This window comes from Myodes glareolus, chromosome 3 (genome assembly GCF_982192425.1).
Source record: "Myodes glareolus chromosome 3, mMyoGla1.1, whole genome shotgun sequence".
In the NCBI taxonomy this organism is placed as follows: domain Eukaryota; kingdom Metazoa; phylum Chordata; class Mammalia; order Rodentia; family Cricetidae; genus Myodes; species Myodes glareolus.
In genome coordinates this window covers 27,129,865-27,153,732 of record NC_142028.1, presented here as the reverse complement: position 1 = coordinate 27,153,732, position 23,868 = coordinate 27,129,865, and the positions used below count along the sequence as shown (strand labels likewise).

General features: G+C 45.7%; 2 protein-coding genes across 2 annotated transcripts; one reads left to right on the top strand and one right to left on the bottom strand.

Moving 5' to 3' along the window:
* Positions 1 to 550: 550 nt before the first annotated feature.
* Positions 551 to 9,124, bottom strand: LOC148122612 (tubulin alpha-3 chain). Its single transcript, XM_087904202.1, has 5 exons — positions 9,020 to 9,124; positions 8,064 to 8,286; positions 3,901 to 4,049; positions 2,377 to 3,057; positions 551 to 944 (listed from the first exon to the last, which is right to left on the bottom strand). Exons 1-5 carry the CDS (start codon positions 9,020 to 9,022, stop codon positions 648 to 650), a joined length of 1,353 nt encoding a protein of 450 aa, XP_087760328.1. The 5' UTR covers positions 9,023 to 9,124; the 3' UTR covers positions 551 to 647.
* A 5,901-nt stretch (positions 9,125 to 15,025) lies between these two features.
* On the top strand, positions 15,026 to 21,389 carry LOC148122611 (tubulin alpha-3 chain-like). Its single transcript, XM_087904201.1, has 5 exons — positions 15,026 to 15,123; positions 17,352 to 17,574; positions 17,837 to 17,985; positions 18,833 to 19,513; positions 20,996 to 21,389. The coding sequence occupies exons 1-5, from the start codon at positions 15,121 to 15,123 to the stop codon at positions 21,290 to 21,292; spliced, it is 1,353 nt and encodes a 450-aa protein (XP_087760327.1). The 5' UTR covers positions 15,026 to 15,120; the 3' UTR covers positions 21,293 to 21,389.
* Positions 21,390 to 23,868: the final 2,479 nt, after the last annotated feature.

Genomic DNA, 23,868 nt, shown 5'->3' with positions numbered 1-23,868 from the left:
TGGAGCCACTGCGTGTGGGTCTATGTGGGCCGGTACCAGAATCTTCTACACGGTTACGATGCTGGGAAGCCCTTGGCTGAAAAACAGCCTTCACCAAGAAAAGTCTTGGTTCTTGCATAAAAGATCCTACCAGACCAGTGCTCATTCAACAATTCCACACCAGGAACAAGGGTTTGACAGACAGTGGCCGGAGTACAATACAGCCATGTGATGGTGGGTGGTTCTGGTTACCTTCAACAGCAATGCGACACCAGGGGAGGAGAGCTAATGATTCAGTGGAAATGAAGCCTCGGGCACTGAGCCCCCACATCCCCAGGAACCACACCCGAGGCCCAGGGGCCCCTTCCCCAGCAGCCCAAGACAGGGTCCATTCCTGAGCCGCTCAAGCAGCACTGAAAACACCTTATCCTGGTGTCCTTAGAACTTAAGACAGGACAGACAGACGTGCTTACCATTTCTTAGGGAAAACTGGTATGTTTTCCCCAGAGAATTTGACTTGGGAAAGGCCAGTACCTAGAATTTTGTTAGAAAGTACAGCACACAGGGAAGGTAATGCCTCAATATAGAAATTTTATTAAGTAAACAAACCCTTCAGTTTCAATGGTGGGGAAGAGATAAATGGATGGCTGCCAGCCGGACCCATACACTCAGTATTCTTCCCCTTCCTCTGCCTCTGCCTCCACAGAATCCACGCCCACCTCTTCATAATCCTTCTCCAGCGCTGCCAGGTCCTCCCGGGCCTCTGAGAACTCCCCTTCCTCCATGCCTTCTCCCACGTACCAGTGCACAAAGGCCCGCTTGGCGTACATGAGGTCAAACTTGTGGTCCAGGCGGGCCCAGGCCTCTGCGATGGCAGTGGTGTTGCTCAGCATGCACACGGCTCTCTGCACCTTGGCCAGGTCTCCCCCAGGCACCACGGTGGGGGGCTGGTAGTTGATGCCCACCTGCCAGAGAGGGAGAACATACAGTCAGGTTTATAATAGCCTCAGAAATACATACGTTCACTAGCTCGGGAGCTGTGGGCCCAGGTCAAGCTGCAAATAATCACGCCGTACTTCGGGAAGTAATCTACACATGGCAACACGTATAAAAGATCTTAAAGGACTTACTTAAACCACTAATGAACAAACTGGAACAACGAAGGCAAAGAACAAGAACCTTACCCACGGTGTACTGTATGCTTAGCTAAAGCGACACCAGCTGGAATACTGTATTCGCTATAGCAAACCCCTGTGTTGCAGTGACCTCCAGCAAGGACTCTTGGAGCTGAAGGAGGATAAACCTTAGGAAGGCAGATTCTTTGCTGCTCTCTGCTGGCCTGTCACCCAACATCACTCGTGCTAGAGGCAGAAAATATCTGGAATATGCAGAGACTGCCTCCTGTTTTATAAGAACAAAAAGCTCTGGGGGCAGAGAATTCAGCTTTCAGTATTAATATTTCAACACTATTTAAATTATAGTATTTAGATATATTAAATACTATTATTTAAAATACAAGTTAATATTTCAGCCTTCCTTTAAAATATTTTGGTATTTTTTTATAATTTAAGTCTCTAAAAATTATTTGAAAATACCAAGGTGGCCACAAACTCTGCGGCCAAGACTGATCTTGACCTTACTCTGGTGCTGGGATCAGAGGCCTGTGCCCCATGAATGTCCACCTGAAACACTGTTTCTAAACACGGAAACTAGTGTGGCCCAGCCATGGTTGTAAAGAACGTGTGATAAACGAAACCAATGCTGACACAAAGGGACCCAAAGCACAGAGACTAAGATGGTTCACTTGGAGTTGGCAGAATCTTTCTGTAGGGCCAGCCACCCCTAACTGACACCTCCTCACAGGCCTGCTCTTTACTGCAGACCTACAGGTGCAGCTGGGGGGGGGGAAACTTGGGAGGTTCAGCATTCCCAGCTTCTGTAACAGAGGCCCCTTCCTCCCTTGGAAGTCCTTGTCTCACTAATGGAGAAAAATTCATCTGCTTGAGGTTTGGTAATTGATGGTCTAAGGAGTAAGGACTGAGGCCAGGTGGTGGTGGCGCACACCTTTAACCCCAGTCCTTGGGAGGCAGACCTCTGTGAGTTTGAGAACAGCCTGGTCTACAGAGTGAGTATCAGGACAGCCAGGGCTACAAAGAGAAACCCTGTTTTCTGAAAACTGAAAACAAGCAAGCAAACAAGAAATAAGGTTTTTACTTGGTGGTTGTACGAAAAGAGTTCCTAGAATCATTTGGGAAGGCATTAAGTCACTTAGCAATTTAACTACTTACTATACAAGCTCTTTTGGAGTCTGACATGGGAAGGGGGTTCTTGCTATGGCCCTGAGACAGGAGCTGTTGCTTTGCTGGCGGCTGTAGCTGCCACAGCACCCAATCCTACCTTAAATCCAGTCGGACACCAATCCACAAACTGGATAGTGCGCTTGGTCTTGATGGTAGCAATGGCCGCATTGACATCTTTTGGGACCACGTCCCCCCTGTACAACATGCAGCAGGCCATGTATTTGCCGTGGCGAGGGTCACACTTGACCATCTGGTTGGCTGGCTCGAAGCAAGCATTGGTGATCTCTGCCACGGACAGCTGCTCATGGTACGCCTTCTCAGCTGAGATGACGGGGGCGTAGGTGGCCAGCGGGAAGTGGATGCGAGGGTATGGCACCAGGTTGGTCTGGAATTCCGTTAGGTCCACATTCAGAGCCCCGTCAAACCTCAGGGAGGCTGTGATGGAGGACACGATCTGCCCGATCAGACGGTTCAGGTTGGTGTATGTGGGACGCTCAATATCCAGGTTGCGCCGACAGATGTCATAGATGGCTTCGTTGTCCACCATGAAAGCGCAGTCAGAATGCTCCAGTGTTGTGTGTGTGGTCAGGATGGAGTTGTAGGGCTCCACCACGGCTGTGGAAACCTGGGGCGCTGGGTAAATGGCGAATTCCAGTTTGGACTTCTTGCCATAGTCCACTGAAAGCCGCTCCATGAGCAGAGACGCGAACCCGGATCCTGTGCCCCCTCCGAAGCTGTGGAAGATGAGGAAGCCCTGCAGCCCTGTGCACAGATCTGCCTGTGGGAAGCCAGAGGACGTAAGCCAGCGCCTACAGAGCCGAGCCCCAGCCTCTGAGCCCCACACTCACGACTTCCACTTCTGCAAACTGAGACAAATCCAGACTGTCTATAACACACACTCTGCACTTTGACCTTAATGACCCATGGCTGCATCTCAGCAACGGCCGTGTAGGAAGGGGTTTTGGTAAACTCTGATAGATTCCTGATTTTAAGAATTGCCAAAAATGACTGGGCTTGATAGTCTTATGTCAACTTGACACAAGCTAAAGTCCTCTGAGAGAAGAAGCCTCAATTAACCAGCACTTGGGAGGCAGCAGTAGGTGGATCTCTATGAGTTCAAAACCATTCTGGTCTACAAGAGCTAGGTCCTGGACAGCTAGAACTGTTACAGAGGAACCCTGTCTTGAAAAACCAAAAACCAAAACAAACAAACAAACAAACAAACAAACAAATAATTCCTTCATAAGATCAGGCTGCAGACAAGCCTTCAGGGCATTTCTTAATTACCGACTGATTGGGCCCAGACTGTTGTGGGTGAGGCCATCCCTGGGCTGGAGGTTCTGGGGTTTATAAAAAGCAGGCTGGGCAAGCCAGGAAGTAGCACCCTCCATGGCCTCTGCACCAGGTCCTGTCCTGTCTGAGTTTCTGTCCTGATGCCCTTTGATGAACAGTGATGTGGAAATGTAAGCCAAATCAACCCTTTCTTTCCCAAGATGCATTGCTCATGGTGTTTTGGCCTAGCAATAGTAACTCTAACTAAGACGATGACACCCCCACCACCACCAGTGCCGAGTCTCTGGACCAGGACAACCACATGAAGCCTCCTCTGCAATCCTCTCACCAGTTTTCGGATCCGGTCCAGGACCAGGTCGACAATCTCCTTGCCAATGGTATAATGACCTCTGGCATAATTATTGGCCGCATCTTCCTTCCCAGTGATCAGTTGCTCTGGGTGGAAGAGTTGCCTGTAGGTTCCGGTGCGCACTTCATCTGGAGAGAGAGCATTCACACCGTGAGTCTTTAGGGCAGGGACGTTCCAGTCCACTGTGCGTGTAGGTCGAGAGCATCTTCTAAGGACTGTTTGTGTAGGAAAAGTTCATCAAGAGGAAATCTCAATACTGAACATCTATGCCCCAAATACAAGGGCACCCTCGTATGTAAAAGAAACACTTCTAAAGCTTAAATCATACACTAAACCCCAGACATCAACAGTGGGAGCCTTTACCACTCCACTCTCAGCACGGGACAGGTGAGACAAAAGATGAGCAGAGAAATAAAGAAACCAACAGATGTTATGACTCAAATGGACGTAACAGACATCTATAGAACATTTCATCCAAACACAGAAGAATATACCTTCTTTTCTGCACCTCATGGGACCTTCTTAAAAATTGACCACATACTCGGTAACAAAACAAACCTCAACAAATAAAAAAAAAAATTGGAATAACTCCATGGATCACATCAGATAACCATGGCTTAAAACTAGAATTCAATAGCAACACTAATTCCAGAACGTCCACAAACACATGGAAATTAAACAATGCTCACCTGAATTGTCCATGGGTCAAGGAAGAAATAAAGGGAGAAATGAAAGACTTCCTATACTGGGCTGTGGTGGCGCACACCTTTAATCCCAGCACTCCAGCACTCAGGAGACAGAGGCAGGCGGATTTCTGTGAGTTCAAGGCCAGCCTGGTCTACAAGAGCTAGTTCCAGGACAGGCTCCTGAGCTACAGAGAAACGCTGTCTCGAAAAATAAAAAAAAAAAATTAACAAAATCAGAAATGAAAAGGGGACATAACAACAGGTGTGGAGGAAATCCAGTCAATCATTAGGTCATATTTCAAAAACCTGTGCTCCACAAAATTGGCAAACATAATGGAAATGAATAACTTTCTGGATAAATATCACTTCCCAAAATTAAATCAAGACCAGATAAGCAAATTAACCAGGCCTATAACTGCTAAAGAAATTGAAACAGTCATCAAAAGTCTCCCAACCAAAAATAGCCCAGGATCAGATGATTTCAGCTCAGAATTCTACAAGATTTTCAAAGAAGAACTAATACCAATACTCCTCAAATTGTTCCACACAATAAAAACAGAAGGAACATTGCCAAACTCTTTTTATGAGGCTAAAATTATGCTGATACTCAAACCACAGAAAGACATTGAGAAAGAGATTACAGACCAATCTTACTCATGAACATTGATGCAAAAATACTCAATAAAATACTGGCAAATCGAATTCAAGAACACATCAGAAAAATCATCCACCATGATCAAGTCTGCTTCATCCTAAAGATGCAGGGATGACTCAACATATAAAAATCTGTCAATGTAATCCATCATATAAACAAACTGAAAAAACAAAAACCACATGATTATCTCATTAGATGCCAAAAAGCTTTCGACAAAATACAATATCCCTTCATGATAAAGGTCTTGGAGAGAGCAGGGATACAAGGAACATACCTAAACATAATAAAGGCAATATACAGCAACCAATAGCCAACACCAAACTAAATGGAGAGAAACTCACAATAATCCCACTAAAATCAGGATCAAGACAAGGTTGTCCACTCTCTCCGTATCTATTAAATATAGTTCTTGAGGTCCTAGCTAGAGCAATAAGACAACAAAAGGAGATCAAGGGGATACAAATTGGAAAAGAAGAAGTTAAACTCTCACTATTTGCTTACAATATGATAGTTTATATAAGTGACCCCAAAAATTCTACCAAGGAACTTCTACAACTTAAAACACTTTTAGTAATGTAGCATGATACAAGATTAACTAAAAAAAAAAATCACTAGCCTTCCTGTACACAGACTGACAAAGAAATCAGAGAAATATCACCCTTCACAATAGCCATAAATAACATAAAATATCTTGGAGTAACTCTAACCATACAAGTGGAAGACTTGTATGACAAGAACTTTAAATCTTTGAAGAAAGAAATTGAAGAAGAGGCCAGAAAGTGGAAAGATCTCCCATACTCTTGGATAGGTAGAATTAACACAGTAAAAATGGCAATCTTACCAAAAGCAATCTACAGATTCAATGCAATGCCCATCAAAATTCCAGCAAAAATTCTTCAAAGACTTCGAAAGAACAGTACTCAACTTTATATGGAAAACCCAAAAACCCAGGATAGCCAAAACAATCTTGTACAATAAAAGAACTTCTGGAGGCATCACAATCCCCGACTTCAAACTCTACTACAGAGCTACAGTACTGAAAACAGTCTGGTATTAGCCTAAGAACAGACAGGAGAACCAATGGAACCAAATAGAAGACCCAGATATCAATCCACACATCTTTGAACACTTGATTTTTGACAAGCAAAAAATACCAAATGGAAAAAAGAAAGCATATTTAACAAATGGTGCTGACATAACTGGATATCAACATGTAGAAGAATGAAAATAGATCCAGATCTATCACCATGCACTAAATTCAAGTCCAGATGGATCAAAGACCTCAACATAAAGCCAGCCACATTGAAAATCATAGAAGAGAAAGTGGGAAGTACACTTGAATGCACTGGCATAGGAGACCACTTCCTAAATAAAGCTCCAGTACACACACTGGAGCACAGACACTGGAGAAACAATTAATAAATGGGACCTCCTGAAACTAAAAAGCTTCTGTAATGCAAAGGACACGGTCAACAAGACAAAACAGCAGCCTATAGAATGGAAAAAGATCTTCACCAACCCCACATCAGACAGAGGTCTGATCTCCAAAATAAACAAAGAACTCAAGAAATTAGACACCAAAAGAACACATAATTCAATTAAAAAAAATGGAGTACAGACCTAAACAGAGAACTCTCAACAGAGGAATTTAAAATGGCTGAAAGACACTTAAGGAAATGCTCAACATCCCTAGCCATCAGAGAAATGCACATTAAAACAACTCTGAAATTCCATCTTACACCTGTAAGAATGGCCAAGAGTGGGGCGGTGGTGGCGCATGCCTTTAATCCCAGCACTCGGGAGGCAGAGGCAGGTGGATCTCTGTAAGTTTGAGACCAGCCTGGTCTACAAGAATTAGTTCCAGGACAGGCTCCAAAGCTACAAAGAAACCCTGTCTCGAAAAACCACTAATACACACAAAAAGAATGGCCAAGATTAAAAATACTGATGACAACTTATGTTGGAGAGGTTGTGGGGAAAAGGGAACACTCCTGCATTGCTGGTGGGAATGCAAACTGGTACAGCCCCTTTGGATGTCCGTGTGGTGATTTCCCAGAAAATTAAGAAACAACCTTCCTCAAGACCCAGCAATACCACTTTTGAGTATATATTCAAAGGATGCTCAGTCGTGATACAAGGACATGTGCTCAGCTATGCTCATTGCAGCACTGTTTGTCATAGCCAGAACATGGAAACAACCTAAATGCTCCTCGACCAAAGAATGGATAAGGAAAATGTGGTACATTTAACAACGGAGTACTATACAGAAGAAAAAAATAATGACATCTTGAATTTTGCAGGAAAATGGATGGAGCTAGAAAACATCATTTTCAGTGAAGTAACTCAGAAAGACAATTATCACATGCACTCACTCATAAGTGGTTTTTAAACATAAAGCAAAGAAAACCAGCCTACAAATCACAATCCCAGAGAACCTAGACAACAATGAGGACTCTAAGTGAGACATGCATAGATCTAATCTACATGGGAAGTAGAAAAAGACAAGATCTCTTGATTTTGGGGACCCTGGGAGAGGGTTGAAGGGGACGGGAGAGGCAGGGAGGGGAGCAGAGAAAAATATAGAGCTCAATAAAAATCAATAACATTTTTTTTAAACAGGAAAAAAAATTGTCTGTGTACACACAAACCACCCACCCACAACCCCTTCAGTATCTCCCCCAACAGACTCACAAGTACACATCTGTACAGCCGGTCTACTCTGCAGAGATGTCAGCGGGTTTTCCTGAGACACTCCCATCCCGCTCTCCCAGGAAAGCCTCCACCCTGACCCAGGCACCTACCGACCACAGTGGGCTCCAGGTCCACAAACACTGCCCTGGGCACGTGCTTGCCAGCTCCAGTTTCACTGAAGAATGTGTTGAAGGAGTCGTCCCCACCACCGATGGTTTTGTCACTTGGCATCTGACCATCAGGTTGAATACCATGTTCAAGGCAGTACAGTTCCCAGCAGGCATTGCCAATCTGGACACCTGCTTGCCCCACGTGGATAGAGATACACTCACGCTGGAATCCAGAACAGAAACATGACATTCGTTCAACTGAAACTGCGTGGAATACCAACGTATCTTTGTGTAGTGTCAAGTGTCTATTTTCAGACTTCATCCACAATCCCAAGAGAGGATGGCAGATTCTAAGACAGTCTTATAGCCCGTGTTGGTCTCGTGATGGTCCTTTGAGAAACTGGGTGAAGCTAGTGGCAAACTCCCATGATTCCCACACGGAGGGGACAGAGGGTGGGCCTACCAAGAGTTCAAGGGCATCTTCCAATAGACAGTTCGGGACCAACACGAGACCAACACGGGCTATGAGACTGTCTTCAAATTCCAAACAAAGGCTCTTTGGACTCTAACTCTTTCACTTTCCTCACTGGTGTCGGAAATGAAACAAAATCCCTCTGCGCAAACCAATCTCACCACCCTCTCTAGTTGTATTTTCTTGAGACAAGAGTCCTATGAGGCTGGGGTTGGCCTTGAACTTTTGTCCTCTTCAGGGCTGGGACTCCAGTTGGGTACTGCATCCCACCATCCTGGATCTTCACTGTGAGCTAAGACAAGGGGCATCTGGCTCGCACTCGCCTGGTGAGGAGTCAGGAGGAAACAGAGGCCTCCGGGGCGGCTATGCCTCCACTCACTCTTGTGCGGGAGCCTGGGATGCCAGGGGACAGTTGGTCTCTCTCCCGTGGAGCCCACCCTCAGAGGTCCTGAGCCCCACCACCCTGGCCCGGGCCTGCTCTCACCATCCTGCACTCTGCAGACCAGCTCAGCCGTTCCTCAGCACTGGTCCTCAACTGCCTCTTGCCCCACTCTACTGTCCAGGCCGGATACGGATATAAATGCAAATACCTGGGGGTTTATTGGCCCAGAGTGTTTCAGGGGCGGACCTAGACATCACACTCCACTTATAATTGGATGGGGCTCAATTTGAAGTGCTGGCACTTTCTGATTGGTTGTGGCTTTGGCGGGAAGGCTCTGGAGTGGCTGGAGGGGATGACCATCTGGAGACTGGGGGTGTCTGCACCTCCCTGGTGCAGCTTAGCGGGACAAGTGGGGTGGAGCCTTTCACACTCAGTATTTCTCAGTGCTCATGGCACCTCGCACCACCTTACTCCACTTGGTGCAGAAAAACTGTTCAGCTGCGTCAGGAAGCCTGGTCAGATAGTTCTTCTTCAGACAGACATCCTTGTCTGGGCACCCGAGTCCTGCCTTAGGACCCAGAACCGTTTTGGAAGTCTGTGTGAACAGTCATCTGTTGTGACATCATTTTCTGAGGGTGTTGAAAGCTGTTGGTTATAAAGCTCGGGTGACCTCCAAGTCTTTATCGTACAGGCTGGCACAAATAGAAGCGCTGTCTCAGCATGCCTCAGAGCTGGGGCTATCCATATGCATGGTGGGGATCAGACCTTTCTTCAATCTTCAGTTTTGCAGAAACACAATTTAGTAGACATACTGTTACTTCCTCAGGATATCTGACTGCATGCAATTGAATTGCAGGCTGCGCCATACTGTGAATTATTATTATTGTTGTTTATTTATTTATTTTTGCATAGTCTTGTGTATTCCATCTTGGTCTTGACTGGTCTTGTAATCAGGTATGGATTTGAACTTCAGATTCTCAGGTCTCTACCCCCTAAGTGCTGGGATTACAAGTATGCCTCTCAAACTCAGCATTGGAGTGCTGAGGGCCAAACTCATGGCTTTGTACATGTGTGGCAAGCTGTAGTAAGGAGGCTGCTTGTTTTGTTGCCAGCTGCTCAGCCCTGAAATAATCACAGAAAAACTGTATTATTTAAATCACTGCTTGGCCCGTTAGCTCTAGCTTCTTATTGGCTAACTCTTACATATTAATTTATTTGGCTTACTGGCAAAGTTACAGCATGTCTGTCTCCAGCCGGGCTCCATGGCTTCTCCCTGATTCTACCTCCTGTCTCCCAGCATTCAGTTTAGTTTTCCCACCTACCTAAGTTCTGCCCTATCAACAGGCCCAAAGCAGCTTCTTTATTAACCAATGGTATTCACCACATACAGAGGGGTATCCCACATCACCTCCCCTTTTCTGTTTAAATGAAAAGGAAGGTTTTATATTTAACATAGTAAAATTACATATAACAAAACAGTTATCAAGCAATATAATTAAAACATTTATATCTACTTTATCTTTTATCATAACTAAGAAAAACTATTACTATAACTATAAATTCTTTAACTCCATCTAAGACACCAAAAGGATATAATATTACCTAAGTAAACAGGAAGTGCATGTAAGCAACTTTCAAAACTCTAGAATTGACAGAGACATCTTGCTGCCTAGACAGTCACCCAAAGTTCTTCTGTACTATTGGGGCATCCATCTTCAGCCTACAGGCCAATAGTATCCAACAGACTTTTCCTTGAATCAGGAAATTTCAAAGACAGTTCTGCCTATATTGGCAGTTTGCCAGTCACTCTCTTCTGTGTCCTGCAGAATGTCTGACAGACTTTTTCATGAAGCAGGAACCTCGAAGGATTGTCTCACCTTTAGGCAAGTTCAGTAGTCATTCCTCTGTGGGTTCTGCATGTCCAGTTCATCAAACAGTCCAGGAAAGAGCAGGTTTTTTTTTTCCTAAATGGCTAACAAATTCCATAAGAAGCCTTTTTGATGCCCATCTTCCCTTGAAGTTATTGGTGCTGCCAGAAGCAGATGTGTCTCATTGTCATGAAACATTCTAAGTTCTTAAACATTTTAAATGCCATATCCTGTAGTCTTTGAAAGGTTTGAAGAAAGCCTATCCATTTGAAATACATCTCTGTACATCTAGAAAATCTAACTAACGTGATTATCTATTAACCTATATTTATTAATTATACATTACATTTTTAAATGAGCCTTACAAGCACAATACCTTAATCAAGAGGAGAAATAGATACATAACAAAATTGAACTTAAATTTGTACCAATAAACCAAGATCCATACCAATGCAAATTTCTATAACATATCCCCCTTTAAAAATAAACAAACATTTATAAACAATATTTGGGAATATATACATAGTTCTTCTCCAAACTGCTTCCTGATTTTGTTGGGTGAAGTAATTTTTGGAGTGTGTTCACAGTGTCCTTTCAGGAGGTCTTGGTGCATCAAAAGGTGCATCAAACCATATTAGTCTGAAAGCAATCCACAGGTTCTCACCCTCTGTGGAAACAAAAGAAGAATCTCTTTTCCAAAGCAACATATCCTTAGACCCATATTTTGAATTCAAGAAACCTTTAAAATATATATGTTGGCTTGGCTTAGCAGTCCCCAGCATCAAATGTCTCTCTGCAGTTAAAATTTCAAAGAAAACAGAATAATATACATAATACAGACTCTCTGTGTATAGTCCATCTTTATGTAGCTTATTCTTTTTTACTTCTTTTAATCTATGACTGCCTGTACTTGATCTCTTAAAGACTCTACCCTTTTTTCAAAACCATTTACTTCTTTTTATTACTGTCTATACTCTTTTTCTTTTCTCTCCCAACCTATGTACATTTATCCAACACTATCATTTAAAGGTCTTTTATGTCTGAATCTGTCCTATTGTGTATCTGTAATTCTTTACTGTCCAGGAGTGCTTCTTAAAATGCTAAGCGCTTCTTAAAAACTTAAGTTTCAGGATTACTAGGGTATATATGTTTTTTCCTGCTTGTTCTGCCCAGTCTGACATGGCAGAGGAGGTCTGTTCACTGACTGTGAGCCATGCACAACGCCCCAGTTCCAGGTATGCAGCAGGTCTATGTTGAACCTTTAAGCAGTTTGTAACATCGCTGCTTATAGACCCCATTTAAATGTTCTGCTTCCTGAAAGAGCCAGAGGAGTTGGCAGCATGACCCAGAAAGCCAGTATTTCAAAACAGTGTGGCTTTTTCCTGCTACTGCTGAATCAGGAAAATCTCTCTTAAAGGAGCCATGCCTCTGCTTGCTTCTAGCAAACAGAGCCCACCCAAGAAAATGCCGCTACCAAACCATGCTTAACTCTGTTCTTTTGTGTCTAGGATGTCTTTTAAAGCTTTCTCAGGTTTTACATGGATTTAGTCCACCACGTTGGAACCAATTTGTACTAAAGAGGCTGCATATTATGTTCCCAGCTGCTCAGCCCTGAAATAATCACACAGAAACCATATTATTTAAATCACCATATTATTAAACCACTGCTTGGCCCATTAGCTCTAGCTTCTTATTGGCTAACTCTTACATATTAATTTAACCCATTTCTATTAATCTGTATATTGCACATGGCAGTAGCTTACTGGCAAAGCTTCATCATGTCTGTCTCTGGTAGGGCTACATGGCTTCTCTCTTACTCTGCCTCCTTTCTCCCAGCATTCAGTTTAGTTTTCCCCACCTACCTAAGTTCTGTCCTATCAACAGGCCCAAAGCAACTTCTTTATTAACCAGTGGTATTCAAATCATGTAACATGAAGGGGCCTGCTTGTTGGGGGTCTACTCTAGTCTTCTGTAACATGAGGGCTGGCTTGTTGGGGTTTCTGTCCTGCCCAGTCCCCCAGCCGTTTAGTCCCAGAGAAAATCACACAGAGGACTCCATAAGATTATAAATTGATTGGCCCATTAGCTCATGTCACTTATTTGCTCTTGTAGCTTATATTAACCCATTGTTCTTATCTATGTTAGCCACATGGCTCAGTACCTTTCACAGCTGGGTAGGTTACATCTTGCTCGGTGGTCTGCGCAGGACTGGGAGGAATCAACTTCCTCCTTTACAGAATTCTCCTGTTCTTATTGCATCATTTCTACTTTTTGTCTGGTTTTCCCACTTATACTTCCTGCCTGACCAATCAATATTTATTTAAAACATGATTGACAGAATACAGACAGTTCTCCCATACCACAGACAAGCAAACCCCCATTGTGTTACAACATCATATAGAGCGTAATCCCACATAAGTGAGCACTCTGCTAAACCCAGCTACAACCCTAGCACACAATGCTGTGTTGTTTTTTTTTTAGAAACATTTGTTTTTCTGATGATAAAATTAACACACTTGGAATAGAAAGTAGGGAAACACAGAAATGAAATGGAAAGTCAACAGCTTTAAAAGCTAGAGAGAATCAGTTCAGCTGTGCCTTTCTTCAATGCATGCATACATTTATTACTTTTGGGGGGGTTCCGAGACAGGTTTTCTCAGTGTAGCCCTGGCTGTCCTAGAACTAGCTCTGTAGATCAGACTGGCCTTGAGCTCACAGGGATCCACCTGCCTCTGCCTCCCAAGTACTGGGATGAAAGGTGAGCACTACCACCGTCCAGCTACATTTATGATTTTTTGCAATTACAATCAAGCATGAAATTTTTGTATTCTATAATAAAAATTTTAACAGTATCTTTTGCAGCAATTTTATATTTTATTTTTATTTTTTGTGTGCATTGGTAATTTGCCTGCATATATGTCTGTGGAAGTTACAGTTGTAACCTGCCATGGGGGTGCTGGGAATTGAATCTGGGTCCTCAGGAAGACCAGTCAGTGTTCATAACCCCTGAGCCATCTCTCCAGCCCTCTTGCTGCAATTTGTTGTTGAGGATCTGATTTGGTCTCTATGCATTTGAAAACTGGTTGATTTCTATCCCTATCATAATGAATAAATATATTCCTTCATGCATGCCAGTTTCAGCACACAGAATGCGAGCTCAGCTCCCAACAACAGCTGTGGTGAGCAGCTGTGTGGAACGAGACAGCCTGCTGGCCTTGCTAGAATTCTGTCTCCTCCGGGGCCAGGCAAAGGGAGGCTCTGAGGGAGAGAAGCCCCTGGCTCGTGGTTTATTGCCACGAGCCGCAGGCTTCTCACCTCACTGGCTCTTTTAGAGCACAGTGTTGAAGCCAGCTGCAGCCTGCCTGAGTCTCTGCTCCTGGGAATTCTGAAGGCTGAGCCTGCTGCTCACTTTCTGTAATCGCTGGGTCAACTTGACTTTGACCTGCAGTGTCTACGTGGACAATTTCAACAGTTTTCCATGTATCAAACATGGTTTTAAAGCCACTTTCTTGAGATTTAGTGCTCTACTCTATAATTTACCTTTTTTAATGTGTGCTTCTGAGCTTAATCTGTGCTCTTCCTCTGGCCTCCTGAGTAGCTGGGGCCACAGTTGTGCCTCCACACTGCGCTTGTAATTTATTTAAGGAAAGGAGCATTCGGTTTGGCTCACAGTTTGAGGGTATAGTCTGTCTTGATGAGAAAGCATTGTATGTATGTATGTATGTATGTGTGTATGTATGTTTTGTGAGTCAGGGTCCCATGTGTCCAGGCTAGCCTTGGAGTTGTTATGCAGCCCAGGGTAACCTAAAACTTTTGATTCTCTTACCTCTCCCTCCCAGTTGCTAGTAATATGAAGCTGTATAACCAGGCTCAGTTTCTGTGGTTACAGGGATCAAACCCAGTGCGTCTTTCATGGCAGACAAGCCCTTTATGTTCTGGGTCAGTAGACAGCCATCTTCCCACATATCCTAACTAGCTTTAAACTGTCAACTTAGCACTGCCTATAGCCTATAGGGACCTGAGAAGGGAATGTCAATCTAACTTGTCTTGCTAAACTGGACATCCAGGGAGGTGCAGAAACCCCCAGTCTCCAGACGGTCATCCCCTCCAGCCACTCCAGAGCCTTCCCGCCAAAGCCACATCCAATCAGAAAGTGCCAGCACGTCCAATCATAAGTGGAGTGTGGTGCCTAGGCCCACCCCTGAAACACTCTAGGCCAATAAACCCCCAGGTATTTGCATTTATATCCGTATCCGGCCTGGACAGTTGAGTGCCGGCAAGAGGCAGTTGAGGACCAGTGCTGAGGAACGGCTGAGCTGGTCTGCAGAGTGCAGGATGGTGAGAGCAGGCCCGGGCCGGGGTACAGGGTCCCAGGACCTCTGAGGGTGGGCTCCACGGGAGAGAGACCTGCTATCCCCTGGCATCCCAGGCTCCTGCGCAAGGGTGAGTGGGAGGCATAGCCGCCCCGGAGGCCGCAGTTTCCTCCTGACTCCTCACCAGGCGAGTGCGAGCCAGATGCCCCTTGTCTTAGCTCACAGTGAAGATCCAGGATGGTGGGATGTAGTTCCCGTCTGGAGTCCCAGCCCTGCAGAGGACAAAAGTTCAAGGCCAACCCCAGCCTCATAGGACTCTTGTCTCAAGAAAATACAACTAGAGAGGGTGGCAGATTGGTTTGCGCAGAGGGATTTTGCTTCATTTCCGACACCAGTGAGGAAAGTGAAAGAGTTAGAGTCCAAAGAGCCTTTGTTTGGAATTTGAAGACAGTCTCATAGCCCGTGTTGGTCTCGTGTTGGTCCTGAGCTGTCTATTCCAAGATGCCCTTGAACTCATGGTAGGCCGGCTCTCTGCCCGCTCCGTGTGGGGATCACGGGAGTTTGCCACTAGGTTCACCCAGTTTCCCAAAGAACTTTTATGTGGTTTGTGACTAGCGTTGTTTTTTTTTATGTTATGTGCTTACGTGGGATAGTTTATTCACACAAGAAAGTAAATCTGAGATACATGCTGCAGCCCCAATCCCCAGGTGGGCTGAGGCAGGAAAACTGGATTTCAGGACTAATCTGAGCAAATTTGAGGCCAGCATAGGCTACTACAAGAACTTGTCTTAAGGAAGAAAAAAAAAAAAACAACTAAGAAGCTCTTTTAAGTTTTTTTCCTTTCCTTTGTCTGACATCATTGTGTGTGTGTGTCTGTGAGAGGTGTGTGTTCCTGAGTGCAGTTCCCCGGAGAGGCCACAAGAGAGCTGGACTCATAGGGCAGCTGTGAGTCTGGCAACCAAACTCTGGTCTGGCATGAGGAATGCCCTCTGGGGGCTGGGGATTCAGCTCAATGGTAGAGTGTTTGCCTAGCAAGCACATGGCCCTGAGTTGGGTCCTCAGCTCTCCTAAGCTAGCCACCAAGCATCTAGCATGTCTTGACCCTCTGAGAGATGACTCATATCTCTGACGCTGCCTTTCTCTCTCTCTGTGTTTTTCAGTTTGGCTTTCCTGCCTAGTCTTATTCTGCCTTGCTATAGGCCAAATCAGCTTTTCTTATTAACCAATGAGACTGAAACATATTAACGGTGTACAGAAGGATTATCCCACAGCAGCACAGCCATCATTAACCGAGAAAATGTCCTGCAGACAGTCATATCCCCTCTTCCCAGGTGACTCTAGTTTGTCAGGTGAACCAGGCTAACCAGCACAGTGTTTTGCATGTGTCTTTTCAAATTAACCTTTGAAAATGTAAGTGATTTACCTGCAGACTAAGTAGCAAGTACCATCTTACTATGTGCCTCAAAAATCCATCATCCCTGTTTCCTTGAAGAATCTTCATAATTTTTCTTTTGAAGGATTCTGCTTATCTTTGAGACATTATAAAAAGACTTTCTTTTTTGAGACAGTGCATCATCTCATAACTTTGGCTGACTGAAGCTCACAGATATACACCTGCTTTTGCCTTCTAAGTGCTAGGATTAAAGGCATACACCACTATGCTTAGCCACGAGTTTTTTTTAAAAGCAAAAATGGGACTGGCGAGATGGCTCAGATAAGGGACTTTATTGGCTTTATTTTTTTAATTACATTTTTTTGCACAAATGTGTACATGACAGCCAGTGAGATCAGATGGCAGCTTATCAGAGTTGATTCTCTGCTTCCACTAAATGGGTCCCAGAGATCAACTCAGACCGTCAGGTTTGACAGTAGTCGCAAACCTTATAAAAGTTCTTTGAGAAACTGGGTGAAGCTAGTGACAAACTCCTGTGACCCCGACATGGAGGGAGCAGCAGGTGGGCCTTCCAGGAGTTCAGGGGCATCTTCCCATACACAGCTCGGGACCAACACGAGACCAACAGGAGCTATGAGACCGTCTTAAAATTCTGAATGCAGGCTCTTTGGGCTCAGTCACTTCACTTTCCTCACTGGTGTCAGAAAGGAAACAAAATCTATCTCCGCAAAACAATCTGCCACACTCTCTTGCAGTTGTGGATGAAGTCTGAAAATAGACACTTGGCACTACACAAAGATACGTTGGTATTCCACGCAGTTTCAGTTGAACGAATGTCATGTTTCTGTTCTGGATTCCAGCGTGAGTGTATCTCTATCCACGTGGGGCAGGCAGGTGTCCAGATTGGCAATGCCTGCTGGGAACTGTACTGCCTTGAACATGGTATTCAACCTGATGGTCAGATGCCAAGTGACAAAACCATCGGTGGTGGGGACGACTCCTTCAACACATTCTTCAGTGAAACTGGAGCTGGCAAGCACGTGCCCAGGGCAGTGTTTGTGGACCTGGAGCCCACTGTGGTCGGTAGGTGCCTGGGTCAGGGTGGAGGCTTTCCTGGGAGAGCGGGATGGGAGTGTCTCAGGAAAACCCGCTGACATCTCTGCAGAGTAGACCGGCTGTACAGATGTGTGCTTGTGAGTCTGTCGGGGGGAAAAATTGAGAGGGTCATGTGTGGGTGGCTTGTGTTGTATACAGGCAATCCTTAGAAGATGCTCTCGACCTACACGCACAGTGGACTGGAACGTCCCTGCCCTAAAGACTCACGGTGTGATTGCTCTCTCTCCAGATGAAGTGCGCACCGGAACCTACAGGCAACTCTTCCACCCAGAGCAGCTGATCACTGGGAAGGAAGATGCGGCCAATAATTATGCCAGAGGTCATTATACCATTGGCAAGGAGATTGTCGACCTGGTCCTGGACCGGATCCGAAAACTGGTGAGAGGATTGCAGAGGAGGCTTCATGTGGTTGTCCTGGTCCAGAGACTCGGCACTGGTGGTGGTGGGGGTGTCATCGTCTTAGTTAGAGTTACTATTGCTAGGCCAAAACACCATGAGCAATGCATCTTGGGAAAGAAAGGGTTGATTTGGCTTACATTTCCACATCACTGTTCATCAAAGGGCATCAGGACAGAAACTCAGACAGGACAGGACCTGGTGCAGAGGCCATGGAGGGTGCTACTTCCTGGCTTGCCCAGCCTGCTTTTTATAAACCCCAGAACCTCCAGCCCAGGGATGGCCTCACCCACAACAGTCTGGGCCCAATCAGTCGGTAATTAAGAAATGCCCTGAAGGCTTGTCTGCAGCCTGATCTTATGAAGGAATTATTTGTTTGTTTGTTTGTTTGTTTGTTTGTTTGTTTTGGTTTTTGGTTTTTCAAGACAGGGTTCCTCTGTAACAGTTCTAGCTGTCCAGGACCTAGCTCTTGTAGACCAGAATGGTTTTGAACTCATAGAGATCCACCTACTGCTGCCTCCCAAGTGCTGGTTAATTGAGGCTTCTTCTCTCAGAGGACTTTAGCTTGTGTCAAGTTGACATAAGACTATCAAGCCCAGTCATTTTTGGCAATTCTTAGAATCAGGAATCTATCAGAGTTTACCAAAACCCCTTCCTACACGGCCGTTGCTGAGATGCAGCCATGGGTCATTAAGGTCAAAGTGCAGAGTGTGTGTTATAGACAGTCTGGATTTGTCTCAGTTTGCAGAAGTGGAAGTCGTGAGTGTGGGGCTCAGAGGCTGGGGCTCGGCTCTGTAGGCGCTGGCTTACGTGCTCTGGCTTCCCACAGGCAGATCTGTGCACAGGGCTGCAGGGCTTCCTCATCTTCCACAGCTTCGGAGGGGGCACAGGATCCGGGTTCGCGTCTCTGCTCATGGAGCGGCTTTCAGTGGACTATGGCAAGAAGTCCAAACTGGAATTCGCCGTTTACCCAGCGCCCCAGGTTTCCACAGCCGTGGTGGAGCCCTACAACTCCATCCTGACCACACACACGACTCTGGAGCATTCTGACTGCGCTTTCATGGTGGACAACGAAGCCATCTATGACATCTGTCGGCGCAACCTGGATATTGAGCGTCCCACATACACCAACCTGAACCGTCTGATCGGGCAGATCGTGTCCTCCATCACAGCCTCCCTGAGGTTTGACGGGGCTCTGAATGTGGACCTAACGGAATTCCAGACCAACCTGGTGCCATACCCTCGCATCCACTTCCCGCTGGCCACCTACGCCCCCGTCATCTCAGCTGAGAAGGCGTACCATGAGCAGCTGTCCGTGGCAGAGATCACCAATGCTTGCTTCGAGCCAGCCAACCAGATGGTCAAGTGTGACCCTCGCCACGGCAAATACATGGCCTGCTGCATGTTGTACAGGGGGGACGTGGTCCCAAAAGATGTCAATGCGGCCATTGCTACCATCAAGACCAAGCGCACTATCCAGTTTGTGGATTGGTGTCCGACTGGATTTAAGGTAGGTTTGGGTGCTGTGGCAGCTACAGCCGCCAGCAAGCAACAGCTCCTGTCTCAGGGCCATAGCAAGAACCCCCTTCCCATGTCAGACTCCAAAAGAGCTTGTATAGTAAGTAGTTAAATTGCTAAGTTGACTTAATGCCTTCCCAAATGATTCTAGAAACTCTTTTCGTACAACCACCAAGTAAAAACCTTATTTCTTGTTTGCTTGCTTGTTTTCAGTTTGGGTTGTTTGGTTGGTTTTCAGAAACAGGGTTTCTCTTTGTAGCCCTGGCTGTCCTGAAACTCACTCTATAGACCAAACTGTTCTCAAACTCACAGAGATCCGCCTCCCGAGGGCTGGGGATAAAGGTGTGCGACACCACCACCTGGCCTCAGTTCTTACTCCTTAGACATCAGTTACCAAACCTCAAGCAGATGAATTTTCCTCAGTCAGTGGGACACTAAGAAGACAAAGACTTCCAAGGGAGGGGCCTCTGTTCCAGAGGCTGGGAATGCTGTGCTTCACCCAAGTTTCCCCTCAGCTGCACCTGTAGGTCTGCATAAAGAGCTGGCCTGTGAGGAGGTGTCAGTTAGGGGTGGCTGGCCCTACAGAGTCTGCTAATACCAGGTGCACCCACTTAATCTCTGCCTTGGGTTCCTTTGTGTCAGCATGGTTTTGGTTTCTCCCATGTTCTTTGCAACCATGGCTGGGCCACACTAGTTTCCGTGTTTAGAAACAGTGTTTTAGGTGGACATTCATGGGGCACAGACCTCTGATCCCAGCACCAGAGTAAGTTCAAGATCAGCCTTGGCCGCATAAAGTTCAGGATCATCCTTAGTTGCATAGTTAGTGGCCAGCATGGAATTTTCCAATAATTTTTAGAGCTTTTAAATTACAAAAAATATACCAAAATATTTTAAGGAAGGCTGAAATATTAACTTATATTTTAAATAATAGTATTTAATAATATCTAAATTCTATAATTTAAATAGTATTAAAATATTATCTGTGGAAGTAGGAGAGCTGAATTTTCTGCCCCAAAAGCTTTTTGTTCCTATAAAACAGGAGGCAGTCTCTGCATATTCCAGATTTTTCTGCCTCTAGCACGAGTGATGTTGGGTGACAGGCCAGCAGAGAGCAGCAAAGAATCTGCCTTCCTAAGGTTTATCCTCCTTCAGTTCCAAGAGTCCTTGCTGGAGGTCACTGCAACACAGGGGTTTGCTATAGCGAATACAGTATTCCAGCTGGTGTCGTTTTAGCTAAGCATACAGTACACCGTGGGTAAGGTTCTTGTTCTTTGCCTTCGTTGTTCCAGTTTGTTCATTAGTGGTTTAAGTAAGTCCTTTAAGATCTTTTATACGTGTTGCCATGTGTAGATTACTTCCCGAAGTACGGCGTGATTATTTGCAGCTTGACCTGGGCCCACAGCTCCCGAGCTAGTGAACGTATGTATTTCTGAGGCTATTATAAACCTGACTGTATGTTCTCCCTCTCTGGCAGGTGGGCATCAACTACCAGCCCCCCACCGTGGTGCCTGGGGGAGACCTGGCCAAGGTGCAGAGGGCCGTGTGCATGCTGAGCAACACCACTGCCATCGCAGAGGCCTGGGCCCGCCTGGACCACAAGTTTGACCTCATGTACGCCAAGCGGGCCTTCGTGCACTGGTACGTGGGAGAAGGCATGGAGGAAGGGGAGTTCTCAGAGGCCCGGGAGGACCTGGCAGCGCTGGAGAAGGATTATGAAGAGGTGGGCGTGGATTCCGTGGAAGCAGAGGCAGAGGAAGGGGAAGAATACTGAGTGTATGGGTCCGGCTGGCAGCCATCCATTTATCTCTTCCCCACCATTGAAACTGAAGGGTTTGTTTACTTAATAAAATTTCTATATTGAGGCATTACCTTCCCTGTGTGCTGTACTTTCTAACAAAATTCTAGATACGGGCCTTTCCCAAGTCAAATTCTCTGGGGAAAACATACCAGTTTTCCCTAAGAAATGGTAAGCACGTCTGTCTGTCCTGTCTTAAGTTCTAAGGACACCAGGATAAGGTGTTTTCAGTGCTGCTTGAGCGGCTCAGGAATGGACCCTGTCTTGGGCTGCTGGGGAAGGGGCCCCTGGGCCTCGGGTGTGGTTCCTGGGGATGTGGGGGCTCAGTGCCCGAGGCTTCATTTCCACTGAATCATTAGCTCTCCTCCCCTGGTGTCGCATTGCTGTTGAAGGTAACCAGAACCACCCACCATCACATGGCTGTATTGTACTCTGGTCACCGTCTGTCAAACCCTTGTTCCTGGTGTGGAATTGTTGAATGAGCACTGGTCTGGTAGGTTCTTTATGCAAGAACCAAGACTTTTCTTGGTGAAGGCTGTTTTTCAGCCAAGGGCTTCCCAGCATCATAACCGTGTAGAAGATTCTGGTACCGGCCCACATAGACACACACGCAGTGGCTCCATCCTAGTCATCTGGTAGTTATGCTTAGACGCACAGATGAACCACACAGACGATGGCCTGAATCTTCCAGAACGACTGGTGCCTCCTTGGGGTCAAAATGAAGCTTCCTTGAGAGGGTCCAGGTGGTCTCTAGCACAGCAGAAGACCAGTGTCTCCAAGGTGGGGCTGATGCTGAGCAAACGGCTTTTCCTTCTCCAGGCCTCAGTGTCTCCTTTCTCAAGCAGGTGGTGCCTATTTGAAGGAACTGTAGGAAATGTCTTCCCTCTTTACCAGCACAGGTTTGTGCCTCTGCAGACCTCCCAAGAAAAACAAGCCGAGGTGTGCTCTAGGCTGCCTTCCTGTCAGAAATCAGGACTTAGACCTGGCTTCTAAGTACCTCTGCTCAGCACTTTGAGAATTGCCTTAACTAGGTGGGCACACAACAGGAAGGCAGCACTGTGTCCTGATGAGGAAGCCCTGGAGCACCTAGGGTGAGCACAGATGCTCCAGGAGCCCAGAGTACTGATTCTGCTTTCCAGTTGTAAAGCTCACTGCCTGTGTCACAAGAGGAAGCCTCTTAGCGAAGGACTGGCAGGGCATCCAGCCACCAGTTCTCCCAAGTCAGCACTGTGTAAGACTGGCTGCAGGCACAAAGTGGCCCAGATCTGAGGCAGTAAGAGGAGGAAGAGACAGTGTGGAAGGGAGCTGGGTGATCTGCCCAGCCTGGCCTTAAACTCTCCTTCTCGCTTCTTCCAAGTGCTGGGATTGCAGGCCTTAACCACCCTGCCTGATTTAAACCTGACTCTTCACCTGACACTTCTAATAAACACAAGCTTTGGACATGATCTGGGTTTTGCCACCGTTTTCTAAGTCCTCAGTTCTCATGTGAGCGCTCTCTCTCTCTCTCTCTCTCTCTCTCTCTCTCTCTCTCTCTCTCTCTCTCTCTCTTACACACACACACACACACACACACACACACACGTACACACTCACAAAATGGTGTTTTCTCCTCTGGTTTTGCAGCTTCAGCGAAGGCTCAGCTCTGCCCACCTCTCTACTCATACTCACTCAGATGTTCTACCTTTAGGCCCAACAGATTCACTTTCTCACTGAGTGTTACCCAGTGTGAATGCACATCTCTCTGTCTCCCTGCTTAGCAGGTAGTTCTAGGGCCAGCATTGCCAACTGTACTGCCATTCAGTGTCCACTCCTTCCTTTCCCTAACCCACAGTATTGCATTCTCCATGGAGCCATGCCCTTGGAGGTGAGAATGGGGCTGCCCTAACCATGTTATACATAATGAGGCGTCCCCCTGGCCCGTTGGTTGTGCCCCCCTGTTTTCCCCTATCTCACCATTACTTCTTTATGTAATGAAAATTGTTTTTTAGTTTTTAGAACTAAGTTTCAGTTAGATAATCTATTCTAATTGACTATCCTCAACCCAGTTTCTAAGTTTTAATTAATAGTGATAATTTTGATGACAAAAACAATATCGTGGGCTGAAGAGGTAGCTCAGAAGTTAAGTGTGCTCTTTCAGAGGTCCTGAGTTCAATTCCCAGCAAGCACATGGTGGCTCACAACCATCTGTAATGAGATCTGGTGCTCTTTTCTAGTGGCAGGCATACATGCAGGCAGATCACTACATAATCTTTAAACACATTAAGGTTAATATGAGGTTTAGGAGAGAAAATAAACAGGGATGTGTGTGGAGAGATGACTTGCAACACGGTTTCCATGGTGAATGCCGTGTGGTCCCTTGCATGTCCATTGTCCTCCACACAAAGGCTATTACAATCCCACATCATGAAAATTGAGAATATTTAGAGTCAGCTCTGGAGAAAAAACAGCAATGAAATGTTGTGAAATATTAGCTGAATTTGTGTAACATTTGTTTATGTTGAGGAACAATATTGATACAAAGATTGTTGCATTCTTTTATGTTGAATTTGGTT